This window comes from Amphiura filiformis, chromosome 10 (genome assembly GCF_039555335.1).
Source record: "Amphiura filiformis chromosome 10, Afil_fr2py, whole genome shotgun sequence".
NCBI classification, from domain to species: Eukaryota; Metazoa; Echinodermata; class Ophiuroidea; order Amphilepidida; family Amphiuridae; genus Amphiura; species Amphiura filiformis.
This window is the reverse complement of record NC_092637.1, coordinates 67,677,897-67,702,534: the sequence shown is the minus strand read 5'-3', so window position 1 is coordinate 67,702,534 and position 24,638 is coordinate 67,677,897. Positions and strand designations below refer to the sequence as shown.

The window sequence follows — 24,638 nt, the reverse complement described above, 5'->3', positions numbered from 1 at the left end:
CACTACAACAATATTTTTAAATGTTTTCAAAAATGTTATTGAAAACTATTTTTGCAAAACATTTTTGCCAAATATTGTGTCAATACTTAAATAACATTATGTTAAAATATTTGAACCCAGCAAACACAGAAATGTTCTTAAAATGTTTTTTTCAAAACCTTTTAATATCATATAAATGTCGGGTTATATAAAGGTCATGAAAACATTTTTAAAACGTTATTGAAAATATTTTGGCCAAACATTTTTCGCAAAATATTTTTTCAACCCCAAAATAACATTCTGTTTAGAATGTTTTGTATCAAGTTTTCAAGAATGTTTTTGGAATGTTATTAAAACGTTTTTATACCCTTTATATAACCCGACATTTAAACGTTTTCTGAAAAACATTTTTGTTTGCTGAGCAGTAGATTATCAAAAAATGTTTTTTAAGGTTATGAACACGTTTTATACTCTTAATATACCCTTTATATAACCCGACATTTAAATGTTTTCTGACAACCTTTTATAACCTTTTGCGAATGATGTCGAAAACGTTTTGTGTTTGCTGGGACCTTAAGGATTTTACCGATTATATACGAATCACACGTGTTACTACGTGTATATTTAATTCTGAAGCCCGTATCTTTTCCTCCAGTCAGTATTTCATTGCAGCTAATGTCACAGATTCAGATGAAATCACCTTAATTTCTGTATAAAAAATGGTGACCAGCATCTCATTTATCTGAAATAAAATAATTCGATATTTGTGACAAATATCATTACTGTGTAAAGCTTTTTGCACACTTTGCCCAAGTTGTGAGTTAAAATCCAATTACGTTAATCAATTCGATGACCAACCTGTGCAATATCGCCATAAGCCTGTTATAATACAATTTCGGTATCGTTTGAAAAGTGAACTAAAATGGTGTTAATATACGTGTGTAGTGGCGATTAACACTCTTCAAATTCTTTAATGAAACCATATTTGTCAAATTAGTTCTTGTACGTCTACCTTAATGGATGCCAAGGGGGCGTTACATATCAGGAATTCAATTAAACCATAATGGAAGTAAATGCACTTAAATTAAGTATTAAGGGGTCGTCCATAATTTTCGCCATTTTCACTTACGTACAAAGCGTACGTAACTTTTTACCCCCCTCCCTCCCTCGAGTTACGTACAAATAAAATGGCGAAGGATTTCCATGAGAACTACTAATAGCAAAATTGAGATGTTGGGTTGGGGTTGGGGTTAGAGCTTAGGATAAAGGTTCGATTAGGTCTAGGGTTAGGATTAGTGTTCCAGGAGGACAGTTGGTTCTGGATTAATGTTTTTACAGATAAGTTGAGAAATGAAAGCCATCAATAAATTAAAATATAGCTTAAAATTCAGCCCGAATCTAAACTAAATGACCAATGTACCCAAAATCTGCTGAAAAACCCAATACCTTCGTTTCCACTAAGAACCCCGGGGATCACATCCATATGGGGAACCACGGGGACATCCCTTGGCATGTTTAATGTATGCTCTTGCAATATTATTATTAAACTATGGGTTTCATATCTTTTGTCGCAATAGTGACAATCCACACTTGAGCCTTTGCTGCCATATAGCGCAGATAGAAAATATTTTGGTATGAACTAAATTAAGCATAGTGTAAAATAGGTCCACTGTGCATAATTAGACTCAAATTCAAAGAGGAAATCATTGTTTGCATGGCATGTTATAGAAAATAATTGTTAAAACAAATCGAACAATTTTAGGTCAATTTTATATGAATAAAATATTGGAAAATATCATAATTTATCACTTTCATTTTTTTTTATTGCTCAAACAAATCGCCATTTTTCTTACGTACACATGCCCAGGAATTTTACCCCCCTCCCTCCCTCTTACGTACGCTTTGTACGTAAGTAAAAATGGCGAAAATTATGGACGGCCCCTAACGCTTCAGTAAAATTATGAAAAACATGACGGGCTCTTCAGTCTAAAAGAAGTTGGTGGAAACAATGTAAGTAATATCTGGATGTGTAACTCAAAATGTTCCATATTTTCAGCTACAATCTGATATTTTGATTTCGTTATTGTTGGCATTTCTGACACATCTTATAGTATCGCTGGGCGGGGAAATCCAAATACTAAATATTGAGCCCCAGTATATTGTGTGCAATTATTTTTTGAAAGTCTCTTTTTGAAGAAAATGTCCCAGTACACTTTCTGACACTTTCCTTTTACCTGCATGAAATGTTTGTAAATATCAAACTAATCAACGTCAGTTTTTATTTGCGATGTTTTGTGACATGGAATTGATTTTGTGACATGAATTTTTTTATGATTGTTGAAAGTGCAGTGAGGCAACCTATTTTGTACAGAATATAATTGATTATAGCTTATTATTTTATTATTTGTCTGGGGTACAAAGCTCAGTGATCACCACATGTATGATTTCCAGATTGGACCAATCAATGCATCGTGTTACATACATTATATAATTATACATTACATAATATAAAATAAGAGAAAAAAAACCTCGTTGGTCGTCAACTATGGCTATTGAGCCATTTCAATAACGCCCCATTTAGTGGAAAGAAAAGGGTCATGAAACTTTGCACAGGGGGTCAAGTTCAAAGTTACTCAAACTTCCTCAAAACACACACAATTGTCATCCTCAGGCCACAAGGATTCCAAAAGGTATACTTTGATCTCTCTATGACGTACGGTTATGGAGTTATAGGAAAGGTGTAACATTGTGACGTCATATGTCTAATTTTGACTCCGCATCAAAAGGCAAAAATGAGAATTGCTCTGATTTTGTTGAAAATGGTCTCAAATTATTCATCCTGTTGCAAGAAATCTGGAAAAGAATAGTTATAACTCTCTAGAGTGCTTTCAAATCCAGGTAACACAACAATAGTGAAGGTCAAAGTGTTTCAATATAGAATTCAATGCGACTCAGTGGGTGTTATCCTATTTGGTTGTGTAACCAAGGTAACGAAACATCCTATATACAGGGTGTCCCAGAATGATTTGTACCGTGTTTGCAAAAATAACTAAAAATAGAAGACGGGCAGTGTATCTATTTTTGATACCAGCATTATAATGTTGGATATGTCTCCTACCTATTCTGTTAATTTCAGCACGCTACCTTTATTTGTTTTGGCGTGGCATGCAATAATGTAAAATCAATCAAAAAAGACTCGCATACCTTTGAAAAATGGCACGATACGATGAAATGAAGAACGTGGGATGTTTGGCACAGCATTTCGACGACAACTACTGAATAAGAATGAGAATTAAAAATAGATTTTGTCTTTTGCCTATCCAATATCGTGTCATAATAGATGGGCTGGCCAATATTTTTATCGTAGTGGATACCGGCTGCGCCGGCATCCACTACTCAAAATATTGGCCAGCCCATCCATTATGACACGATATTGTATAGGCAAAAAGCAAAATCCTATCATTTATTCTCTAATTCAATCTTCATTCAAGTGACCAATTTAGCTGGCTGTGTTTCGTATCTACTAAGCAACAAAACCCCAGTTATACGTAACTTTAAGGTCAACGGTTTGCCTTTATTAGACTAAATCTGTAGATAGACATGGTATCTAATAAGCGGTGTTGGACATGTCAAATACAATAAAGAGAAAAATATAAAATTGCAGATTATAATAGCGAAGATTTTGAGTTACAAATCTTGAAAAAAAATCACATTCGATGGTGGCTTCTGCATTAATAACCTTAGTGCATAACCTCTATTAGACTAAAAAAACCATCAAGTGGTTTCATAATCTTACTGAAGCGTTGATATCAAGCTTAAGTGCATTACTTTACAATCAGTTTGAATATAGTTCCTTCTAACTTGTATTTAATCCCCAAAAGTCAAGTGAGAATGAAATCTTTCTTTCTTTCTTTCTTTCTTTCTTTCTTTCTTTTCTTTCTTTCTTTCTTTCTTTCTTTCTTTCTTTCTTTCTTTCTTTCTTTCTTTCTTTCTTTCTTTCTTTCTTTCTTTCTTTCTTTCTTTCTTTCTTTTCTTTCTTTCTTTCTTTCTTTCTTCCTTTCTTTCTTTCTTTCTTCCTTTCTGTTTCGACTTTCGGCCAATTTATTGCACCTGGTATGTTTTTGGTCACACTGTACGACGCCTAATGGGTCCCCTACTATTTTGAGATTCTTTCTTTCTTTCTTTCTTTCTTTCTTTCTTTCTTTCTTTCTTTCTTTCTTTCTTTCTTTCTTTCTTTCTTTCTTTCTTTCTTTCTTTCTTTCTTTCTTTCTTTCTTTCTTTCTCTCTCTCTCTTTCTTTCTTTCTTTCTTTCGCATGATATCGTGCATTCAATTCAGTGGCTTCATATGACATAACCAACTATGATTCTATAGTCATTTTGTCGAACTCTTGCAAAATCATCTCACTTGATATCGTATTCTCAATATAGTGACGTCACATAGTACTTTCCCCCTTAATTATGATTATAATAGTCATGATAGTTATTTTGTCGAAGTTGCCAGTCTTTATTTTAAATTTATATCGCCCGTTCCCCGTAATATCCCATGTGACAGGATTATTTAAGTTTCAGGTAATACTTTATGAATATATATGATTTCCAGGGTAACTATTTTATCCTGTTTCATAACAAAAGATTTAGGAGGATAACAACTTCTGTTTCTGTTTAATGAGAAGCTAACGATTGATTCCTAGAAACGGCCGGGTAATAAACACATCGTTTCTTTAGAAAGGTATATCTTGTTTGACATCATTATTAGAATGATTGTTTGATTCATAAGCTGATATAAGTATTGCCTTACTTGGCGTATATTGATAACGTGTAGACAAACACGACCGTTATCAATACAGCCTGTCTCAAAAAAAAATTGTGCAATTGAAAAAAGCCCTCTTTGGCAATTAGTAAACACCGTTGTGACATGATGCTTACATCAACGTCAAGGGCACAGTCTTAGCTCTCAACTGCCGTTTAGTCTGTTCAGTTTGCTTGTTTTATCTCGAGATATGTCTAGTTAACAACTAAAGGGTACAATCACAATTGTGCCACTTTTACTAGGGAAGAGGGCTGTGCATGTAAATCAATGATAGCTGATGTTGATGCTTCTCTCCCCTGTATTAGACGCATCAACATCAGCACGCGTGCATTATTTTGTCTAATTTCTCTCCAAACAAGTAATACGCGATCATTAACCTATAAGTGTGCAATATTTGTTTGTCTTTAACATGTCTTGAGTGACAAAGAAAACAGTATTTACCATGATAAAATAATTGTCATGCACAGTCATGTATTTAATTTCACAGCACAATGTTTAAATATTTATTTATCTTTTAATCTGTTTTAAATGAATAAAGATAATCATTATACCTGTATCATGATAAAACAGTAAAAGCAATTTAGTATTGTTGTGTAATTGATGTATTCTTTTGATCTTACGAAGGAACTCTTCATAAACTTGCTGCTACAAATGTATATCATTGATTAATACATGTACAGCCGTCTTCCCTATAGACGAATCCAACGAGCCAAGACATGGTCAGGATTTGGTCGGACATCTTTGGGTAGCCGCTAGCACCAACCTGGTGTTTTGAGCGTCCAATTGTGCAAATAAAAGCCGCCTAACACCTAGATCCAAGGACGAGGAGGGTTAATAGAATAAGGATGAAAACACCAGATATTTACACAAGCCGCTCTTACTTATGTTTGCTATGGAGCAAGCAGATGCATGATGGGATACTCCCTTCAGCTGCTGTGTTTACACACAATCTCAATGCAAGGTATGGTCAACTTGCCACATGTGTACAAAAGCCAGACATGCCAAGGTCAGAAACCCCATTGGGTTATGGGAATGTCTTTAAACATCCTCTGCTCATTCACAATGTGATCACATTGCATATGACTTTCAAGTGTTTTAAAAAACATTTGAAATGATCGTTATATAGGAGTAATTAATCAGTATGTGAAAGCTTTGCTAGTAGTCATTCGATGTTGGGTCCCGTTCTCGGTCACACATCTTTGCACAGTATTTTTGTGGGATTTGAGAGGACATAAGGCACATCAAATGCCACTTTGAATACAAGGGTTGTCCTTCTCATGTGAAATAATTTAGATTTTTTGTAATTCGCAATACAATATAAATTATATTGCAACTTATTAAAATTAACATTATTATTATGATCAAATTCGGCATATAACTGTTGAACATCTGGCGGTGCAGTTATATCAGATCAAATTGTAATATTCCAAAATACCCATTTGCTTCACAGCGACGCCCTCAATTTTACTCGGATTTCTACTTTTTGCATAATTATAATGCCCAGTGGTATACTAAAATACCACGAAAAAGACTAAGCCTGAAGTGCTTTAATAACAGTAAAATTTAAATTTTTGTCGACCCGGTTTTATTCGGAGTTCAGCGATCGAGTACTTGCTAACATGTACCTTGGATGTCAGCTTGTATGTACACACGTCGAGCGCGATGCTCCGTGCAGTTATATGTAATGCGATCGGCGAGCGTAGTACACGCATTGTAGGCGTTGGAATGAATCGCAATTTTCTTCGTTATACCTCATTTCAGTGAAAACAAACATTTAAAAAATAATCTATTCTTCATGCAAATCACACATTATTGCTTTAAGCATGGGAAATCGTTGCTTATACATTGGCCTATCTTATGTATACAAGAACAACACAAATCCACCCTATATACGTGCGGCTATTGAGCATGTGAAATCCCAAACCACCCAAGTCCAGGACTTGGGTGGTTTTTTGCACACATATTATAGTGCCCTCGCAAACAGGGCAAGATGGATGACGTGCTAAATTGAGGTGAGAGCAGCAGTGATGACGAAATAAGTATGTAAAAACACAGAAATGAAATAAAGCTGAATGGCCACAGAACAAGAAACAAAGACTGAGAGCAAAGGGTAAAGTATACACTATGTGATTCAAAAAACAACCCAAGTCCAGCACACAAAATGACCCCCCCCCCACAAATTCCCCGAAATGCTAATCATCATACCTAAATACAGTTTAAGCCACTCACTCGCATGTAAAACTTGTCCTATTTACCAGGTAAATCTAACTGAAAGAAATGAAAATGATATTCAGTTTTTTTAATTTCTCAACATCGCTTTTCATGGACTTGGGTGGGTGTTGTATTCATATATTCATATAATAAAGAAGAGGTATCCTTAAGCAAAGCATTGGACAGGGTAGTTCTATGAGAGCTGCGAGCTGTGAGAGAATGAATAAAAAATAAACAGGTGCATTATCTACGTAAAAGTAAAGAGAAATAATTATATCACCTTAAAGAATTTCCCGATTATATACGAATCACACGTGTTACTACGTGTATATTTAATTCTGAAGCCCGTATCTTTTCCTCCAGTCAGTATTTCATTGCAGCTAATGTCACAGATTCAGATGAAATCACCTTAATTTCTGTATAAAAAATGGTGACCAACATCTCATTCTTTTGAAATAAAATAATTCGATATTTGTGACAAATATCATTACTGTGTAAAGCTTTTTGCACACTTTGCCCAAGTTGTGACTTAAAATCCAATTACGTTAACAAATTCGATGACCAACCTGTGCAATATCGCCGTAAGCCTGTTATAATATGATTTCGATATCGTTTGAAAAGTGAGCTGAAATGGTGTTAATATACGTGTGTAGCGTCGATTAACACTCTTCAAATTCTTTAATGAAACCATATTTGTCAAATTAGCTCTTGTACGTCTAACTTAATGGATGCCAAGGGCGCGTTGCATAGCAGGAATTCAATTAAACCATAATGGAAGTAAATGCACTTAAATTCGGAAAATAAAATTAGGAAAAACATGATGGGTTCTTCAGTCTAAAAGAAGTTGGTGGAAACAATGTAAGTAATATCTGGATGTGTAACTCAAAATGTTCCATATTTTCAGCTACAATCTTATATTTTGAATTCGCTATTGTTGGCATTTCTGACACATCTTATAGTATCGCTGGGCGGGGAAATCCAAATCCAAATTTAAATATTGAGCCCCAGTATATTGTGTGCAATTATTTTTTGAAAGTCTCTTTTTGAAGAAAATGCCCCAGTACACTTTCTGACACTTTCCTTTTACCTGCATAAAATGTTTGTAATATCAAAATAATCAACGTCAGTTTTTATTTGCGATGTTTTGTGACATGGAATTGATTTTGTGACATGATTTTTTTTATGATTGTTGAAAGTGCAGTGAGGCAACCTATTTTGTACAGAATATAATTGATTATAGCTTATTATTTTATTATTTGTCTGGGGGTACAAAGCTCAGTGATCACCTCGTGTATGATTTCCAGATTGGACCAAGGGTCAAACAAAATGCATCGAATTACATAAGAAATACATTACATAATACAAAATAAGAGAGAAAAAAAAACCTCGTTGGTCGTCAACTATAGCTATTGAGCTATTTCAATAACACCCCATTTAGTGGAAAGAAAAGGGTCATGAAACTTTGCACAGGGGGTCAAGTTCAAAGTTACTCAAACTTCCTCAAAACACACACCATCGTCATACTCAGGCCACAATGATTCCAAAAAGGTATACTTTGACGTACGGTTATGGAGTTATAGGAAAGGTGTAACATTGTGACGTCATATGTCTAATTTTGACTCCGCATAAGGCAAAAATGCGAATTGCTCTGATTTTCTTGAAACTGGTTTCAAATTATTCATCCTGTTGCAAGAAATAAGGAAAAGAATAGTTATATCTCTCTAAAGTGCTTTCAAATCCAGGTAACACAACAATAGCGAAGGTCAAAGTGATTCAATCTAGAATTCAATGCGACTCAGTGGGTGTTATCCTACTTTGTTGTGTAACCAAGGTAACGAAACATCCTATATAGAGCAAACTAGCAAGACAAATGATTTAAAACCGTTTTCAACTAAAAAGGAACAATTTTCATTTTCACCATCTGTGGAGGCAAAATTTGACTTATGACGTCACAATGTTACATATTCGTCCGCCATAACTCCACAACCGTACGTCGTTAATAATGCATACCATACCTTTTTCTGCCCACTAAATCAGTTCGGGGGCACTCTTAATATACGGACGTCTCTGATTTCAAAGACGGGTCAGTGATTTCTCATACGGGGGTCTGTGATATCAGAGTGCATTAGAATAAGCTTTCCTATGTTTAGCAAATATTAACATGTACAAAAATTATATCTATATGTGCAAAGTAAAAAATACCAAGAGTATCCGACCCTGCGCTCTACAACCCTGATAAGGCCTACTCCCAAAATTATTCCCACTGCGCTGGCGCGCTCACCAAAATTACTAATATCGTTTGCTACTGGGTTTTGAAATTAGGAAGTATGTGATTTATGAGACATCTCTAAATCTTATACTGTTATGTGACATGACGTTTCAAGAGTATTTGATATCAAAAACGTAAGTGAATTATGAGTGCCCCCGAACTGATATAGGGGTACTGTTGAAATGACTCCATAGAGTATAATGATTAGCTCTATAAAGTACTCCATGTCTGCCAAATATGGCAAATTTAACATGATTTGCACAATGGTCACCGGAATCCGTTAGACTAAAACACGTACTATAGGACACGGCAAACCAATTTTGACTTGAGTTGTTGACTCTGCAATCATTTGGTAGGCCATGTCAATTTGTATATACATCAAACGCGTCAGACTGATTGTGACTTAAATTTTAGACAGGGAAAGCTAAGGGATTTTCCCTTTTAGAAACATAAAAGAAACATATCAATAACAAGATACGCACGAATGCCGCTGTATTGTATCTGCTTGGAAACGGTAATAACAGGTTGAATTGTTATTGCCGGGTAAAAGTTGGCCTAGCAGGCAAGAAGTAATAAAGTCATGTAAACTTTTAAACTTTATTTTATTAAAGGGAATCTCCGGCAATCATTAAATTATGCCTTATTTGTCAGACAAATAATTATCAAGCACAAATCACATGGTTATTGATAATGTATCATACCGTATAATCTTGTACACAGAACAAGATGTAGCCAAGGCAACGTAACTAACCCCCTTAAATAATGGCCATTATTCAAAAACGGTTTATTGTATTACAAATCTGTAAAATGTGTTGGAAGCAGAATCTGCGCATTTTGATACCTCATTAGCCTAGAAAACAATAAAACATCGGTGAAATTAATGTAGTGAGGTCCAGATTTGAAAGTTGCACTTATATACAATACAAAGACACTCATAATCAGATATCATTACACAGATTTCCTTCCATTATACTAAAAACCAAATCCATACAATTTACTGCAACTTTCAAATCTTGGGTTACATTGATTTAAATGTACGCTGTGACGTCAATATTTAGTCAATTGCTACAAATGAGGTGACAAAATGTGCAGAAAAAATTCTGCTTCCAACGCATTTGACAGGTTTGCAATACAATTGCCTGTTTTTGAATAGTGGTCATTATTTAAGGGGGTTAGTTAGTTACTTTTTTGAGATTTATAAGAAATACATTACATAACAATTGGATACCATTAAATAACATTATAAAATAGTGGGCATGCAGGCAGTGGGAAACAGACCAGCAAAAGGCAACCTGTTAAAAGATATCAAAAGATGGGTCCTCCATCCATGCAGCTCCCAGGGTCGAGAACTGTCCCACACATCACCTAGCAACACATGGGACAGAATGTCAGCCCACAGAAAAAGTCAGCACAACAGCCGATCAACATCCTGTAGAACTAACAGAACTATAGGATTAAAAAACTAGACCAGCTAAATTAGAATGAATAAATTAAAAAACTCACATAAATTAGAAAACATAGATAAACATACAATATGTAAAATATTGAACTTTAAGTGATTATAATGAAAAGTCATTTAACTTAGTGCAAGTGGTGATATTGCAGTTCCTTTAATATGCCCAACGCTCATAATGGTTATGAACCAATGAACCAGGTACAGTACCAGTAAAGCTTTGTCATTGTTGACAATTTTCTTAAACTAGAGTTCACTGTGTACAAATGTGACCAGATCTGATCCAATCAGGCCGAAAGTCTGCAATAATGAAACTAAGATATATGAAAAAGAGAGGATAACAAACAATAGAAAACACAAGAAAACGGACATATAAAAGGTTCATAACTTTCAATCAAATATACAAGAGACCTTGTTATTCAACATCAGTAAGTGTAGGTACTGAGCAAGTTAGTAATAGTAGTAACTAATTTTTCAACATTTTCAACTTTGCCCTGAGTGGATCAGATCAGGTTATAAATTATCATTAAAGGAAATTCAGTCACAAAAATCAATAATAATATTAAAGCTTACTACGTCAATACTATGCAATTGAAGAGAATCCGTGACGTCATAAAGCATAAAACCCAACACTTCATCAGCAATCAAGTTAGTTAATTGTTTTGAACCAATATAAAGCAATATTTGTTAAAGACAAAAATCTGAAATTCAAAATGAAGCAAGGATAAATGTATATCCGCCGAAATCGACAACCATTGTTAACATCCATCCGAGCAGTTGTGATAGTAATTAGAGAAAGTCATTAAAACAAATTAAGATTAATTTGGTCTCTTTCTGATTGTTGATTGTTTGGTGGAGCAGTTAGACAAATTATTTCGCACATATTATATTATCTGATTGTAACTTAAAATAAATTTGCAAGTGGTGAAATCCTAGGACCTAGGGAAAGGTAACTTGTCTCGTGCAAGTAGATGAGAAGTCACCGGCAAAGAAAGTGACAGTAACTAGCTATGAAGATCTAAATAAACTGTGGAGAAAAGGCGCCGATCTCGTTGACACCAGCAACAGAAAGAGAAGAATAACAGATGATGATTATGACAGAATTGAGTGGGAAAAAACTGATAAACTCGAATGACTGGACAAACTCATTTAATATGAGTTCACTTATTGCACTTGTGTCATTAAAAATCATACAGTGAAGTGATATTGAACCTATTAAAATGTTTTACTATAACATGTACAATACTATGTTGAATCTAAAATGGCGACATTTGCAGGTAGATTCATGTCTACATAATATGAGACTAGCTTGTTAAGTTTGTATTGATATATTGATTCACTAGAATCAAAGTAGATTTCCATTTCATTTCAATATTGCCGATGTTCGATCTGCAATACACATGATTAAGGTGGTGACAATGGATTAAACCAAAAGTGTAAAAAGCTGGTATAAACTAAAAACACGATCATGATTGTTTGAATGAAATTGAAACCTCGTTTAACAAAGTTTCTTTTTCTTTGATGACAAGTTATTATTCTAGCTATTGTATTAACTTATAATAGTGTGTATTGCTGTTTGATGACAATGAAATCATTTTTAAAAGAAAAGTATCTGTAGGCGTTCAATATTTAATAATTTATTCTCGTAAAAAAGGGCACGCGCCTACATTATATACGTTATTGTAGACTCATTTGAGTTGCTCGAGCAAAGAACTTCACGACATAAAAGGTTCTTTCACTGATAACATTTTATATATATATATTTATTATTTTGTTTATTGTATGATTGTTTAAATGTCAAATCAAGTTAAATGTATTGCCTGTCACAAGAATATGCAAAATAAGCACAAGGTATTTTCATGTAAATATTGTAAACAGTACGTACATAAGAAATGTATGAAAATGAGCCGCAAAGCTATCTTGTCACTTAAGCCAGATGAGTATGTGTGTATAAATTGTTCTAAAAGAAATGAAAATATAAGTAATAGTGAAAATTGTGATATTGGAATTAATGATGAAATTGACGACCCCGAAGGAAATATAAATGTATCAGATATTATTATGGATAAATATGATAGTATGGTTTTTAATCCCATTCGATTTCAAAATAACAGCAAAGATGATGAAATAAATGAAATGAATCATATACCAGAGTGTAACTACCTGACACCTGAAGAATTTGGCCTGAAGTACAAAGGTAATGAGGAAAAATTTTCAATATTAAATTCTAATATAAGAAGTATCAACAAAAATTTCGAAAAACTAAAACAATGTTTAAAGATATTAGAACACACATTTACAATAATCGGCCTTTCTGAAACTCACTTAAAGGAAAAGCCATCTGATTATTATAATTTAGATGATTACAATATGGAATTCACAAATAGAGTGGATAGAGAGAAGGGTGGTGTCATTCTATATATTTTAAAGTCCATCAAAATATAAACTTAGACCCGACTTATGCATAGCTAATGCCAATTTTGAATCTTGTTTTATAGAAATTGAAGATAAAAATGCCCGAAACAAGTTAGTAGGTGTCATATACCGATCACATACAGCAATTGATCACTTTGCTAAAGACATTACACCTATTTTGGAAAATATAACAAATGAAAAAAAGAAATGCTACATTATGGGCGATTTCAATATTGATTTGCTGAAGGATGATTCTCATAAACCAACTCACGAATACTTAAATCTCGTTTACTCGCATTCTTTCATTCCAACTATTTATAAACCGACGAGAATAACTGAATATAGTGCTACTATCATTGATAATATTCTTGTTAATAATGATGGTGATGTAAACTCTGAAATAATTGTTACTAATATCAGTGATCACCTACCAACCATATTGATCGATAGCAAACCAGTCACAAATCAGTCGACTATGAATAGTAAATATTTCTTTAAAAGAAATCACAGTCCGGACAATATAGAACATTTGAAACAAAAACTTTCTTCTGTAAACTGGAATGAAGAGCTAGATAATAATGATGCTAACGATTGTTACAATAAGTTTGTGAATGTTTTCACCAAAATATATGATGAATGTATACCTATGAAAAAATATAAGTGCAATAACAAAAGAGAACCAAGGCTTCCCTGGATAAGCAGAGGCTTACTCAAAAGCATAAATACTAAAAATAAGTTGTATAAGAGGTATGTACAGAAGCCATGTAATGAAAGGCTTAATACATTCAAGAATTACAGAAACAAATTAAACAGTTTAATACGAAAATCTAAAAGGGAGTATTACAAAAGGAAATTTGAAACAGTAAAGCATAATTTACGAAAAACTTGGAAAACAATCAATAATATCATTGGCCGTAATAAGAAAAGTAACATTCAAACTCAATTCACAAGTACACAAGGTCATGTGATCTCTGATCCTCAAATAATTTCCGACGAATTTAATGACTTTTTACAAGCATTGGGCCAAAATTAGCATCCACAATAGTTACAGACGGGAAGAACTATTATGATTACTTGAAAACACCATCAAATAGTAGCATGTATATGAAACCAGTTGTAAAAGAGCAAATTGTAAAGATTATACATAAGTTCAACCAAAATAAAAGTGCCGGTCATGATGATATAGGCAATTTTATTGTCAAAAGGATAGCAAATGAAATATCAATACCTCTCACTGTAATTTTAATATTTTCATTACTACTGGAAAAGTCCTGATGAATTGAAGATTGCAAAAGTAATCCCTATCTATAAGAAGGATAGTCATGACGTGTTTTCCAACTATCGACCTGTCTCTGTTCTTCCATGTTTTTCAAAGATTCTTGAAATATTTTAAATGAAAAACAATTTGGTTTTAGGTCTAATCATTCTACGTATATGGCAATTTTGGAATTAGTTGATAAAATCAGTACTTCAGTTGAAAATAATGAAACTACAGCAGGAATATTTTTAGATTTGTCTAAAGCCTTCGACACAATTGATCACAGCATTTTGTTATACAAATTAGAGTATTACGGGTTCAGGGAAATGTATTAAATTGGTTTACAGATTATTTGTACAATAGGAAACAATATGTATATTACAATTCATGTAAATCCAGCTATATGAGCATTTCATGTGGTGTACCTCAGGGGTAGATTTTAGGCCCATTACTATTCATACTGTATGTTAATGATATTATAAATACTACCTCTGTTCTAGAATTTGTTTTGTTTGCAGACGACACTACTATTACCTATTCACACCAAGATATTATATCTAAATTTGATCTCATTAACAAGGAACTAGAAGAGGTCAATAATTGGTTCAAAGCAAATAAGCTGTCTGTAAATGCAAGCAAGACAAATTATATGCTACTTGGTACAAGTCGTAAAACATGTATTTGCAATGATAGTGTTAACATTGTATTGGATAATACGAATTTGGAAAGAGTTAAAAATACAAAATTTCTTGGAGTTACAATTGACGAGAACCTGACATGGAAAAATCATATCGATAACATTGCAAAAAACATGTCTAAGGGTATCGGAATCATTAACAAAATTAAACATTTCGTACCTGAGCATATTCTATATTCATTATATTGTACACTGATACTTCCTTATGTTAATTACGGTATTATAGCATGGGGCAGCACTTGTAAAACATACTTAGATACACTTTTCAAGCTGCAAAGAGGGCACTTCGAATTGTATCAAATAGTCATTACCTAAGTCATTCAGCTCCTCTCTTTCAGAACTATAAAGTACTTAATGTCTACGATACCTATAATCTTGAATTAAGTACTTTTATGTATAAACATTTTACCAATCAACTTCCAGAAGCATTTCAAAAGTATTTTGTAAGGCAGAGTACTCTGCACAAGTACCACACGAGAAACAATGAAGATTACCAGGTTCCTAAATCTAAAACGAATTTCGCTCATAAAACCTTAAAAACAGCGGGCCCAATTAAGTGGAATTCACTTGAGAAACATATAAAGACTATAAAGACGATCAAGCATTTCAAAACCAAAGTGAAAGATAATATTATTCTTAATTACATTTAGTATTTTATCTAATTTCCTTGTACGGCTTAAAGTAATTTAATTGTGTATCGTATTATCTGTAATATAGTTAATGTAGTATTGAATTTATCTCGGTAATTTCTTGCATATTCTTGATCACAAAACAGGCTCTTTTGGTTTTTGTTAGGAGTAAATGGGGGGGTGTTTTGACATTTTGCGGTATATTTTGTTGTTGTTGTTATTTTGAAACTTTTTGTTGTTGTTAGGACAGGGGGTTCTTAATACAGGCCATCCGGCCTTCCGAGAACCTCCTCATTCAATGTATGTGTTTAATTGGTGTGCTGTTATATTTTATATTTGAATGAAATAAAGATGAATGAATGAATGAATGAAATGCCCCAAAATCTCTATTGTTGTGCTTTATGAGTACGTTGACGTCACAATGAAACAAAACAGTCAATTTCCAGGCACCATAACAATAGATCATATTCAACGAACCGAGACAAACTTGGTCATTATTGGTATACTGACTACACGACTAGATTTGACGCACGCCATATTTAGTACCTAGTCTTTTAACAGTAAAGAGTAGTAGTAGTAGGTTAGCCATCATGGCAGTGTCTATGATAAAGTTTGTGATCATTGTCTCCATTATAATGGCAACCCTCAATGACGGCAATTGTCAAATAACAGATATTAGGCCAGGATTTGATGCGACCATTTCTCTACTGCAAAATGTGACTAGTACATCAGGTACGATGTCATATATCCTGCAACATATCAATAATTCATTACAGAATCAGGAAGGTCTGCATGTCGTTACCAACACAATACTGCAGAATAGCAGTGCTACTGCCGATGATATGGCTTCTATGTTACCAGAAATTATTTTGTTGTTGCAAGATCAATGGAAGAAAGAGAATGAGTATCGAAATAACACCATTGATGTACTTCAGAGTCAGCTTGATAATCAGAGAGATAATCATAATGAGACAAAGGCCTACTTGCAGGATCAGCAGCACACACTGACTCAGATGGTAGAGAGTCAAACGCAGATGGCAGAAACGCAAACTATCATGGCAAACACGTTCAGTCAAGTTGTAGCTCTACTGCAGATGCAGAGCCAACAACTTTATAATATAACGTCAACTATGAATACTATGGTGTCTGTGCTAGAAAACCAACAAGCTGATGTGCATAACATTTCTCATTCATTACCCATTGTACTCGACCAGCAAGCAACTGAGATAAAACTTTTAAACGAACAACTCATGTCCATGAAGAATTGTTGTTTGCAAAGTGTTGTCAATGATAATGAAGGCCATGTAACAACGGCGGAAATGAGCACTGAAGAAGCTGCAATGGCCCCCGATGATACACTAGGTAATACACTACTAACATTTAGCCACATCGAAATTTACATTTCAACGTATTAGACAGATTGCATACCTTTATTTATAAATAAATAAATAAACGTAACCTTTTCAAGAGTTTCTTTTTATATGCTTGTTACATTGTGCGATATTGTTCATATTCTGCACTTTCCATTTCTACTCGGTTCTGTTTCTAAAAAGTGTAGTGCGTAAACCATGGAGGTTCAAATGCATTGTTATCTAAGTGTTACCCCAAAATATCGATATTAACATAACAGTATAACCACTGTATTACTTAGGACATGTCAATAACGTGCAACGTCATATTCACTGTGCTAAATATTTGTTACATTGGTAATCACTAAGCAAAAATTTTGCATCTTATTCTGTTTGTATTAAAATTTATATCTAAGCCAATACTCTTGAAATTTTACATTTCATATAGAAAATAAACCCTTGTTTTGAATTGGTTGTTTACATCATCAAAAAGTCGATTATGATATCTTTCAGAACACAATTATTGTTCTTTTTATAAACTTTTGCTATTCACATGTCAGGAGCATAAAATGTGTGTTCTTTGCATTGTCTATGATAATTGGCCGAACAATCTGTATTCTTATGTTAAATTACCGTTCTTTGCTGACATAACCTTCTATTACCCAATCGGGATTATATTCTGATGATATTAATTGATACGAGCACCGTCAACCTTTGTCAACACTATTTGTTTGCTTTAGTAGCAAGCCAGCTCTCTTTCTGTAGATACGCTATATTTTGACTCTGTAGTTTTGATATTTTGCTTGCTACCTTGGATTAATTATTTGCTATGACTTGAGTAATTCTTATTCTTGCTACCCACTTGTAACTAGATTCAATCATTTGCTGTATATATAATTGTTGTTATTTGTCCCTGAGGAAGGGCAGTTTATCTGCTCGAAACGTCGGTTGTATTTTTGTTTAACTTAGTCTACTATCCCTGTTGTTTTTGGATTTTTACTAGTGCAGTAATATTGTACACCATCTTGTCTTGTTTCCCACACCAAGTTGATATACCTGGCGTGAATCTTTCTATTTTCAACTTAAATGTCCAATTCGTGCGGTATAAATAACCAAATGTGGGCGTAAATTGCTGTTACTATGGGGTCAGCATTAAGAAATGTTAATACCGAATACCTGTAAAGGTAAAATGACTCTTTGTTACACGGGAATATCAGCCGTAGTTAGAAATAACATAGCATGTTATTAATGTGTAAGAAGAAAAGGTTAACATTCTTGAAAATAATGTCTATTGTTGTTCCTCCAAATGGAAAAATCCACCAAATTTCGCAAATTGTGTTGTCATATAATGTCACACGACTTTTAATGTTATAAGATTTAATGTAATAATTTAAAAACGCTTGGTCTCCGAAATATCGCAACCTCTTATATTATTATTATTATTATCTGCGAAGTTTTCTTTTGATATTTTATGCTTATTTTCTAAATTAGATATGATAACAATGAAAACGCTGGCTATGAAAGAATCACCCACTACACAAGACCTCTTAGGTACCACTGATTTGACTATGACAACGGATTTCTCTGTAACAAACGAGCCAGGCAAATACTCATGTTATAAGCTTAGTATAATTGTGTGACACAATCTGCGCATGTGTTTGATATGTTATATGTTTATTTGCTATGCTTATTCTCTAATTTAGGTCCAACCACAATGAAACTCGCCACTACGACAGAACCATTCACTACAGCAGAACAATTAGGTACCACTAAGTCATCTACGCCAACGGATATTTCAGTGACAACTGAGCCAGGTACATCATTATTGTATACCAAGCTTCATTCCTAATGTAATGTTTTACTGGTTTATTACTTGTTGCTTAACGACTGTAAATACATTTAGGATGAAAGTGTTAAGTGTGCAATGTCTCTTGCTCTCCCATGGTCGTTCCACTTCATACGTACTTGATCCGGGATTGTTGTTGTGGGCTAGGTAATGTGCTTACATTACAGTCCATATGAATAAAGAAAGTTAATTGAGAACCAGAGTTCTTAACCAAATGGTGTTGTGCTCTCTGAAGTGAATATGGGTACAGTTGATTTTGGCCTTGGGGGAGGGGGAGATATGGGTAGGTCGGCACTTCCGAATTGTTTTGAAAAGTGTCACATAAAAACGACGACTCTCCATAGCTTCATCTCTTGCATCGCTGGCGCAGTGTTATAGGTCTCCAGCCAAATGTCTTGCATTAGGATGTCAACATAGATTAGTGTAGGCCTTTATTATTATTATTATTTGACACTCTCTGCCCATGTTTTTAATATGCTGTCTGTTGATTTGTTATGCTTGTTCTCTAATTTAGGTACAACCACAATAAAACTTGCGACTACGACAGAATCATTAACTACGCCAGAACAATTACGTACCACTAAGTCATCTACGACAGGTACATACATAATCAATAATCATATTCTAAGCTTATTCTGATCATTATTGATTGAATGTTCTTAGTCATCCAGTAGTTTTAACAGTGTTTTGGAAATAAATCTAATACTGGAACTTACTTTTGCAATTTTGCTATGTTGCGTCTGGAACCACCAGACTTCACCAGGCAACCCGCTGGACTGGTCACGTGCTAGACGGCTAGGACAAAGCTGAATGAAACGACAAACTTAGCGAAAGGACAAACTTGTAGAACTTGTGGAAATTTGTTTGAATATCACCTACTTTTCGTACCAGGGGAAATATTTCAAACAACAACATGGGTGTGCATGGGCTCCCTCATTTCACCGATAGTGGTGAACCTGTGCATGGAAAGCTTCGAACAAGTAGCCCTAAAGTCGTACCCGGGTACTGAGGGTTAGGTTGTGTTTTGTGGATGACACTTTCGTTGTATTATACTGTAGCTTGAAGGTTTCTTTAAACACATCAATAGCGTGGATGACAACATTAAATTCACTCTGGAACTGTGCAAAGATAAGTCGCTTGTTTGTCTCGACTGCTTAATAACTGTTAAAAGTGACGGTGCCCTGAGATGTACAGGAAACCAACACACACCGATCACTACCTCCAATGGTGGCTCTCATCATACATAAGTTAGGGGTTATAAGAACTCTCCAATGCCGAACGGACCCGGGGAGCGGACATCATCATCAGTGATTCTTAACAAATTTACGAAGAAAAGGACCACATCAAAACATCTCTCAATAACTGCAGATACCCAAACTGGGGCTTTCTCAAACCCACAAAGAGTAAAGAGCTAAGAACCGAGGGAACCAGTGGTCAAACTATATAATAAAGCCCGGGTCACTCTTCCATACATATCAGGCATCTCGGAACGCGTGAAGAATCATTTTAAATAATGAAACAATTAGGAACCACTAAATCATCTACGACAACAGGTTTTTTAATGACAACTGAGGCAGGTACTTTTAAGTACATATCCCAGTTGTCATTAAAAAAAATCATATTTTAAGCTTATTATTATTATTTTACACAATCTGCCCTTTTTGATATGTTATATATTAACTTGCTATGCTTGTTCTCAGATTTAGGTCCAACCACAATGAAAATGGCGGCTACGACAGAATCATCTACTACAGCAGGACAATTTGTTACCACTGAGTCATCTACAACAACGGATTTTCCAGTGACAACTGAGCCAGGTACATCATTATTGTATACCAAGCTTCAGTCCTAATGTAACGTTTTACTGGCCATGGTTTATTCCTTATTTATTAACGACTATGAATATATTTAGGTTGAAAAGCGTTAAGTGTGCAATGTCTCCTGCTCTTCCATTAATGTTCAAAAGGATCCAGGATAGTGGACATCCCTTTAAAATTGAAAGGTTTAACTTAAAAACGACGACTCTCTATAGCTTCCTCTCCTCCATCGTCATATATATCTGGGGTTCCATTCCCATGCTTTGGGCTCCAGTGATCTAGTTCAGATAAAGGTTTAGACTTGTTTCTGCAACAGTGAGCGTGTCCTTCTTTTTTCTGTTTGTCTCTATCAACATTGGGAGATCTAAATACAATTATCTATATTGCGCCCAACGGATGTTTCAAAATTTCCTCAATGGCATTCTGGTATATATATCAGTCATCTAATTCTTTATCCATGTAATGTTTTATTTCTTTATTAATTAACGACTATAGATATATTTAGGTTGGAAAGCGTTATGTGTGCAATGTATCTGTTCTCCCATTAATGTTCAGAAGGATCCAGGCTAGTGGACATCCCTTTAAAATTGACTGTGAGGCCATTTTTTAAAAAGTTTAACATAAAAACGACAGCTCTCTGTAGCTTCCACTCCTGCATCGTCATATGTATCTGGATTTCCTTTCCCACGCTTGGGCCCCAGTGTTCTAGTTTAGTTACAGGTTCAGTCTTGTTTCCGCAGCAGTGATTAGCAAACCGTGTCCTTCGTTTTGTCTGATTTGGACGATCTGGATACAATTATCAATATTGCGTACATTGATGTTTTAAAATGTCATTAAAGGCATTCTGGTATACCAGTCATCAAATTATTTAGTCAATTGAGGAGTGACTGTCGAGTGTCGATATACAGTGTGTGCTAGTAAAAATACCCGCTGGATTAATATGGTCATAACTTTAAAATATTTAAATCACACAATAAAAAACACCGTGTAGTACCAACTGTTTCCTACACGTCGATGTTAATTGCTTTCGATTTGTTTCCGTGGTTACAAAGAAATGAATGTTTACGAAACGTACGTTACAATGCCTCATTTCAAATATATAGTTTTAGTTTTGGTTTTGGTTTTGGTCACGTGGTTTCCTATTGTCCTGCCTAACCACTTGAATCATAAGATATCGAACTCATTGTTTCTACCTTTTTTTTAAACCGAACATTTGTGTCAGTCAGTTTCGGTTTTGGTTTCAGTTTCTTATAAGTGGTGTGGATCGTAAAATTATTTGATTTGAAGTTACCTACTCTAAGTATACAAAAGAAATGTTTAAATTTCGCAGTGCAATATTCACGAGCAGAGAAGTCGAACAAAGCAGTCTACATTTGAAAGCATTGATTTAGTTTGAAAGCATTGACTTGAGACTACGAATTAGCCTAAGCTGATTTCACTGTGAAAATATATAGACCATCGAAATATTTCCACAGACATTACAATAGCCACTTGACAGATTATGACTTCATTGATATCAACACTATTATACATAACTCTATTTATGTGCATGACGCATGACGGAAGATCAATATCATAGAAAGCTGGTTTAAACTAACTTTTATTCAATTTATTTATTGGAGAATAGAGAGAGATAGAAGAGATCGCCAGGGAAAGAGGGTAGGTGTGTGTGTGTGTGTGAGGGGGGAGGGGGTAAGGGTAAGGGAGAAAGAGAAACAGAGGGAGAGAGCATTGGAAGTGGGAAGGAAGGAGGGGAGAGGGGGCTCAAGAGTGGAGTGGAATAGGGAAGAGTCGATATCGAGTGTGGGGAGGGGGGAGTGAGGAGGTTATATATAGGAGGCGGAGGGAACATAGGTAAGAGGTATGGGTTGTGCTTTCCGGGGAATAATCTAATTCATAATCAAATCATCTACATCATCATGCATCGTTTATATTTCAGACAAATAAACAAAACACCCACCCCCCCTCAATATATGCACATGATTTCTACATGTAGGCCTAGGTCTCGTATATATCCATCATTTGTGTCTCAACGATGTCTATGCATAACTTATCAAACTCGGGTGTAATTTTATGGTGTCATGGAAGTGTGCCATCTACGGCAAAAGTCGCCCGCGTTGATAGATATCGATAATGAAAATGTTAGCACAATAGGCTATTATATACGTATGGTTATAGGCCATTATACTTTTGATTATATATACCCTCTTGTGTCCTCCAGCACAATAGTGTTATGATTGCATACCAGTTCATCTCCACATTTTAATCCCTTGATTTTTGGTTTCTGAACAATAGAGAAACCAAAACTATATATTTGAAATGAGGGAATGTAGCCAAGTATGACCACGAGATTCTTCATACGTGCTCATTCTGATCAGACTTGCTTGGTATCCAACGGGTTTCGCTACAAATCTAATTATTGTGTGTGTGTGGGGGGTGTATGGGGGGGTATGTGTAATCATAGTTCTACCATTAATATAAAGGTATCTTAACGACTTATTGCCAGAACTGATCAACATAACATAATTCGGGAGAATAAAAAAAATGCATCAAAACTATAAGAATGCTTGCTAGCAAGTAATCTGTCTAACTTATTTATCATACTGTCAAGCATTCCGTCCCCCGGCCCCTCTATAAAGTGAATAAAGTGACAAATGTTATTGAATAAATAGGGAAAATGTCATGTCAGAATGCATAGAGTACAAATATTGTTAACATGAAACTATGCCTTAGCCAATTATGTGATGCAGTCTGCATGATGTAATATTAAATTACTATATATTAATAACATTTGTTTTCCGGTTTCGCTATTTGAGTTGTGTAAACGTATTTGCACCTTCAAAGTAAATGGAAAATACCTAGATACCGATTTATATATATATATATCATTATTTGCTGTCTAGCCATTGAACCGAATCTAACGCAGTTTGCACTGATATGCAGAAAACAGATTGTAATACATGTTCATTTTTAAATAGTGTGACTTCAGAATGTACTTTTAAATTAATTCATCCGGTAATTTTTATATTATGCTCGAGCTGTGAATAATTGTAGCGATGACTTCCTGTTATTAATATTTTCAGCTCCAACGTGTACTCAAGATGAATTTGTCTGCGCCGATGGAACATGTGTTTCCAAAGTATGGGCGTGTGATGGGTTTGATGACTGTGCTGATGGCGGCGATGAAGACGAAGCTTTCTGTGCTACCTGCCCATTCCAATTCTATTGTTCAAATGGCCGATGTATACACATAGAAAATGTTTGCGATGGAATAAATCAGTGTAGAGATAACAGCGATGAAACTAAAATCTGCGACGTCGGTAAGCTATACGTAGGATTTGAAATGTTAAGTCTATGGTATTTTTAAATTTTGCTTTCCTCCTTGCATGAAAATATCGGAGTCCACAATGGCTGGGTTGGGTCCTATCCGGAGGTCCTGCGTACCAAATCTAACAGAAAATAATTTAAAACCACATTTCGTCGTGTTAGTGCAAGAAAGTATTTCGAACCATTTTCCTAATTTTGCAAGAAAGCGTTTTTAGTGTTAAAATAATAAGTTTTTCTTGTTTTATTTAATTTACTTAAAGGTGAACCTCATTGAAAATAAAGTTATATATCAATGGAAAGCTTATGATGTCAGGATATTAAAAATTATTTTTTCCGATTTTTTTGATGGCCAATAAAGCTGAAAAATTAAAAAAATGATTGAATTTTTGGTCTTTTTTAAGGCGCCCAAAGAGCACCCAAATCAATCGTCTATGACCTTGAGAATGCTCGTGACGTAAGCTCAGGGTTCGCAGTCACGTGATCTTACTCGGAAACGTGTAAACAAGACTTGCTTCCTGTACTTTGCAAGCTGCCCGGCAAGTCTGATTTTCACAATAAAGCTTGAAATTAGAGGAAT

The 24,638-nt window shown here is 34.6% G+C and overlaps 2 protein-coding genes across 2 annotated transcripts in view; both read left to right on the top strand.

Annotated features, from left to right (window-relative positions):
• LOC140163202 (uncharacterized) overlaps positions 1–24,638 on the top strand; it is a 155,810-nt gene that overhangs the window by 98,226 nt on the left and 32,946 nt on the right. The window lies entirely within an intron of this gene.
• The window catches only part of LOC140163295 (uncharacterized), a 28,270-nt gene continuing 19,877 nt past the window's right edge, over positions 16,246–24,638 (top strand). Inside the window, exons 1-5 of the mRNA XM_072186692.1 lie at positions 16,246–17,084; positions 18,775–18,885; positions 19,432–19,515; positions 20,624–20,734; positions 23,818–24,054. Coding sequence (XP_072042793.1) covers positions 16,313–17,084; positions 18,775–18,885; positions 19,432–19,515; positions 20,624–20,734; positions 23,818–24,054 — 1,315 coding nt within the window. The 5' untranslated portion in view covers positions 16,246–16,312. The remainder of the gene's footprint in view (positions 17,085–18,774; positions 18,886–19,431; positions 19,516–20,623; positions 20,735–23,817; positions 24,055–24,638) is intronic.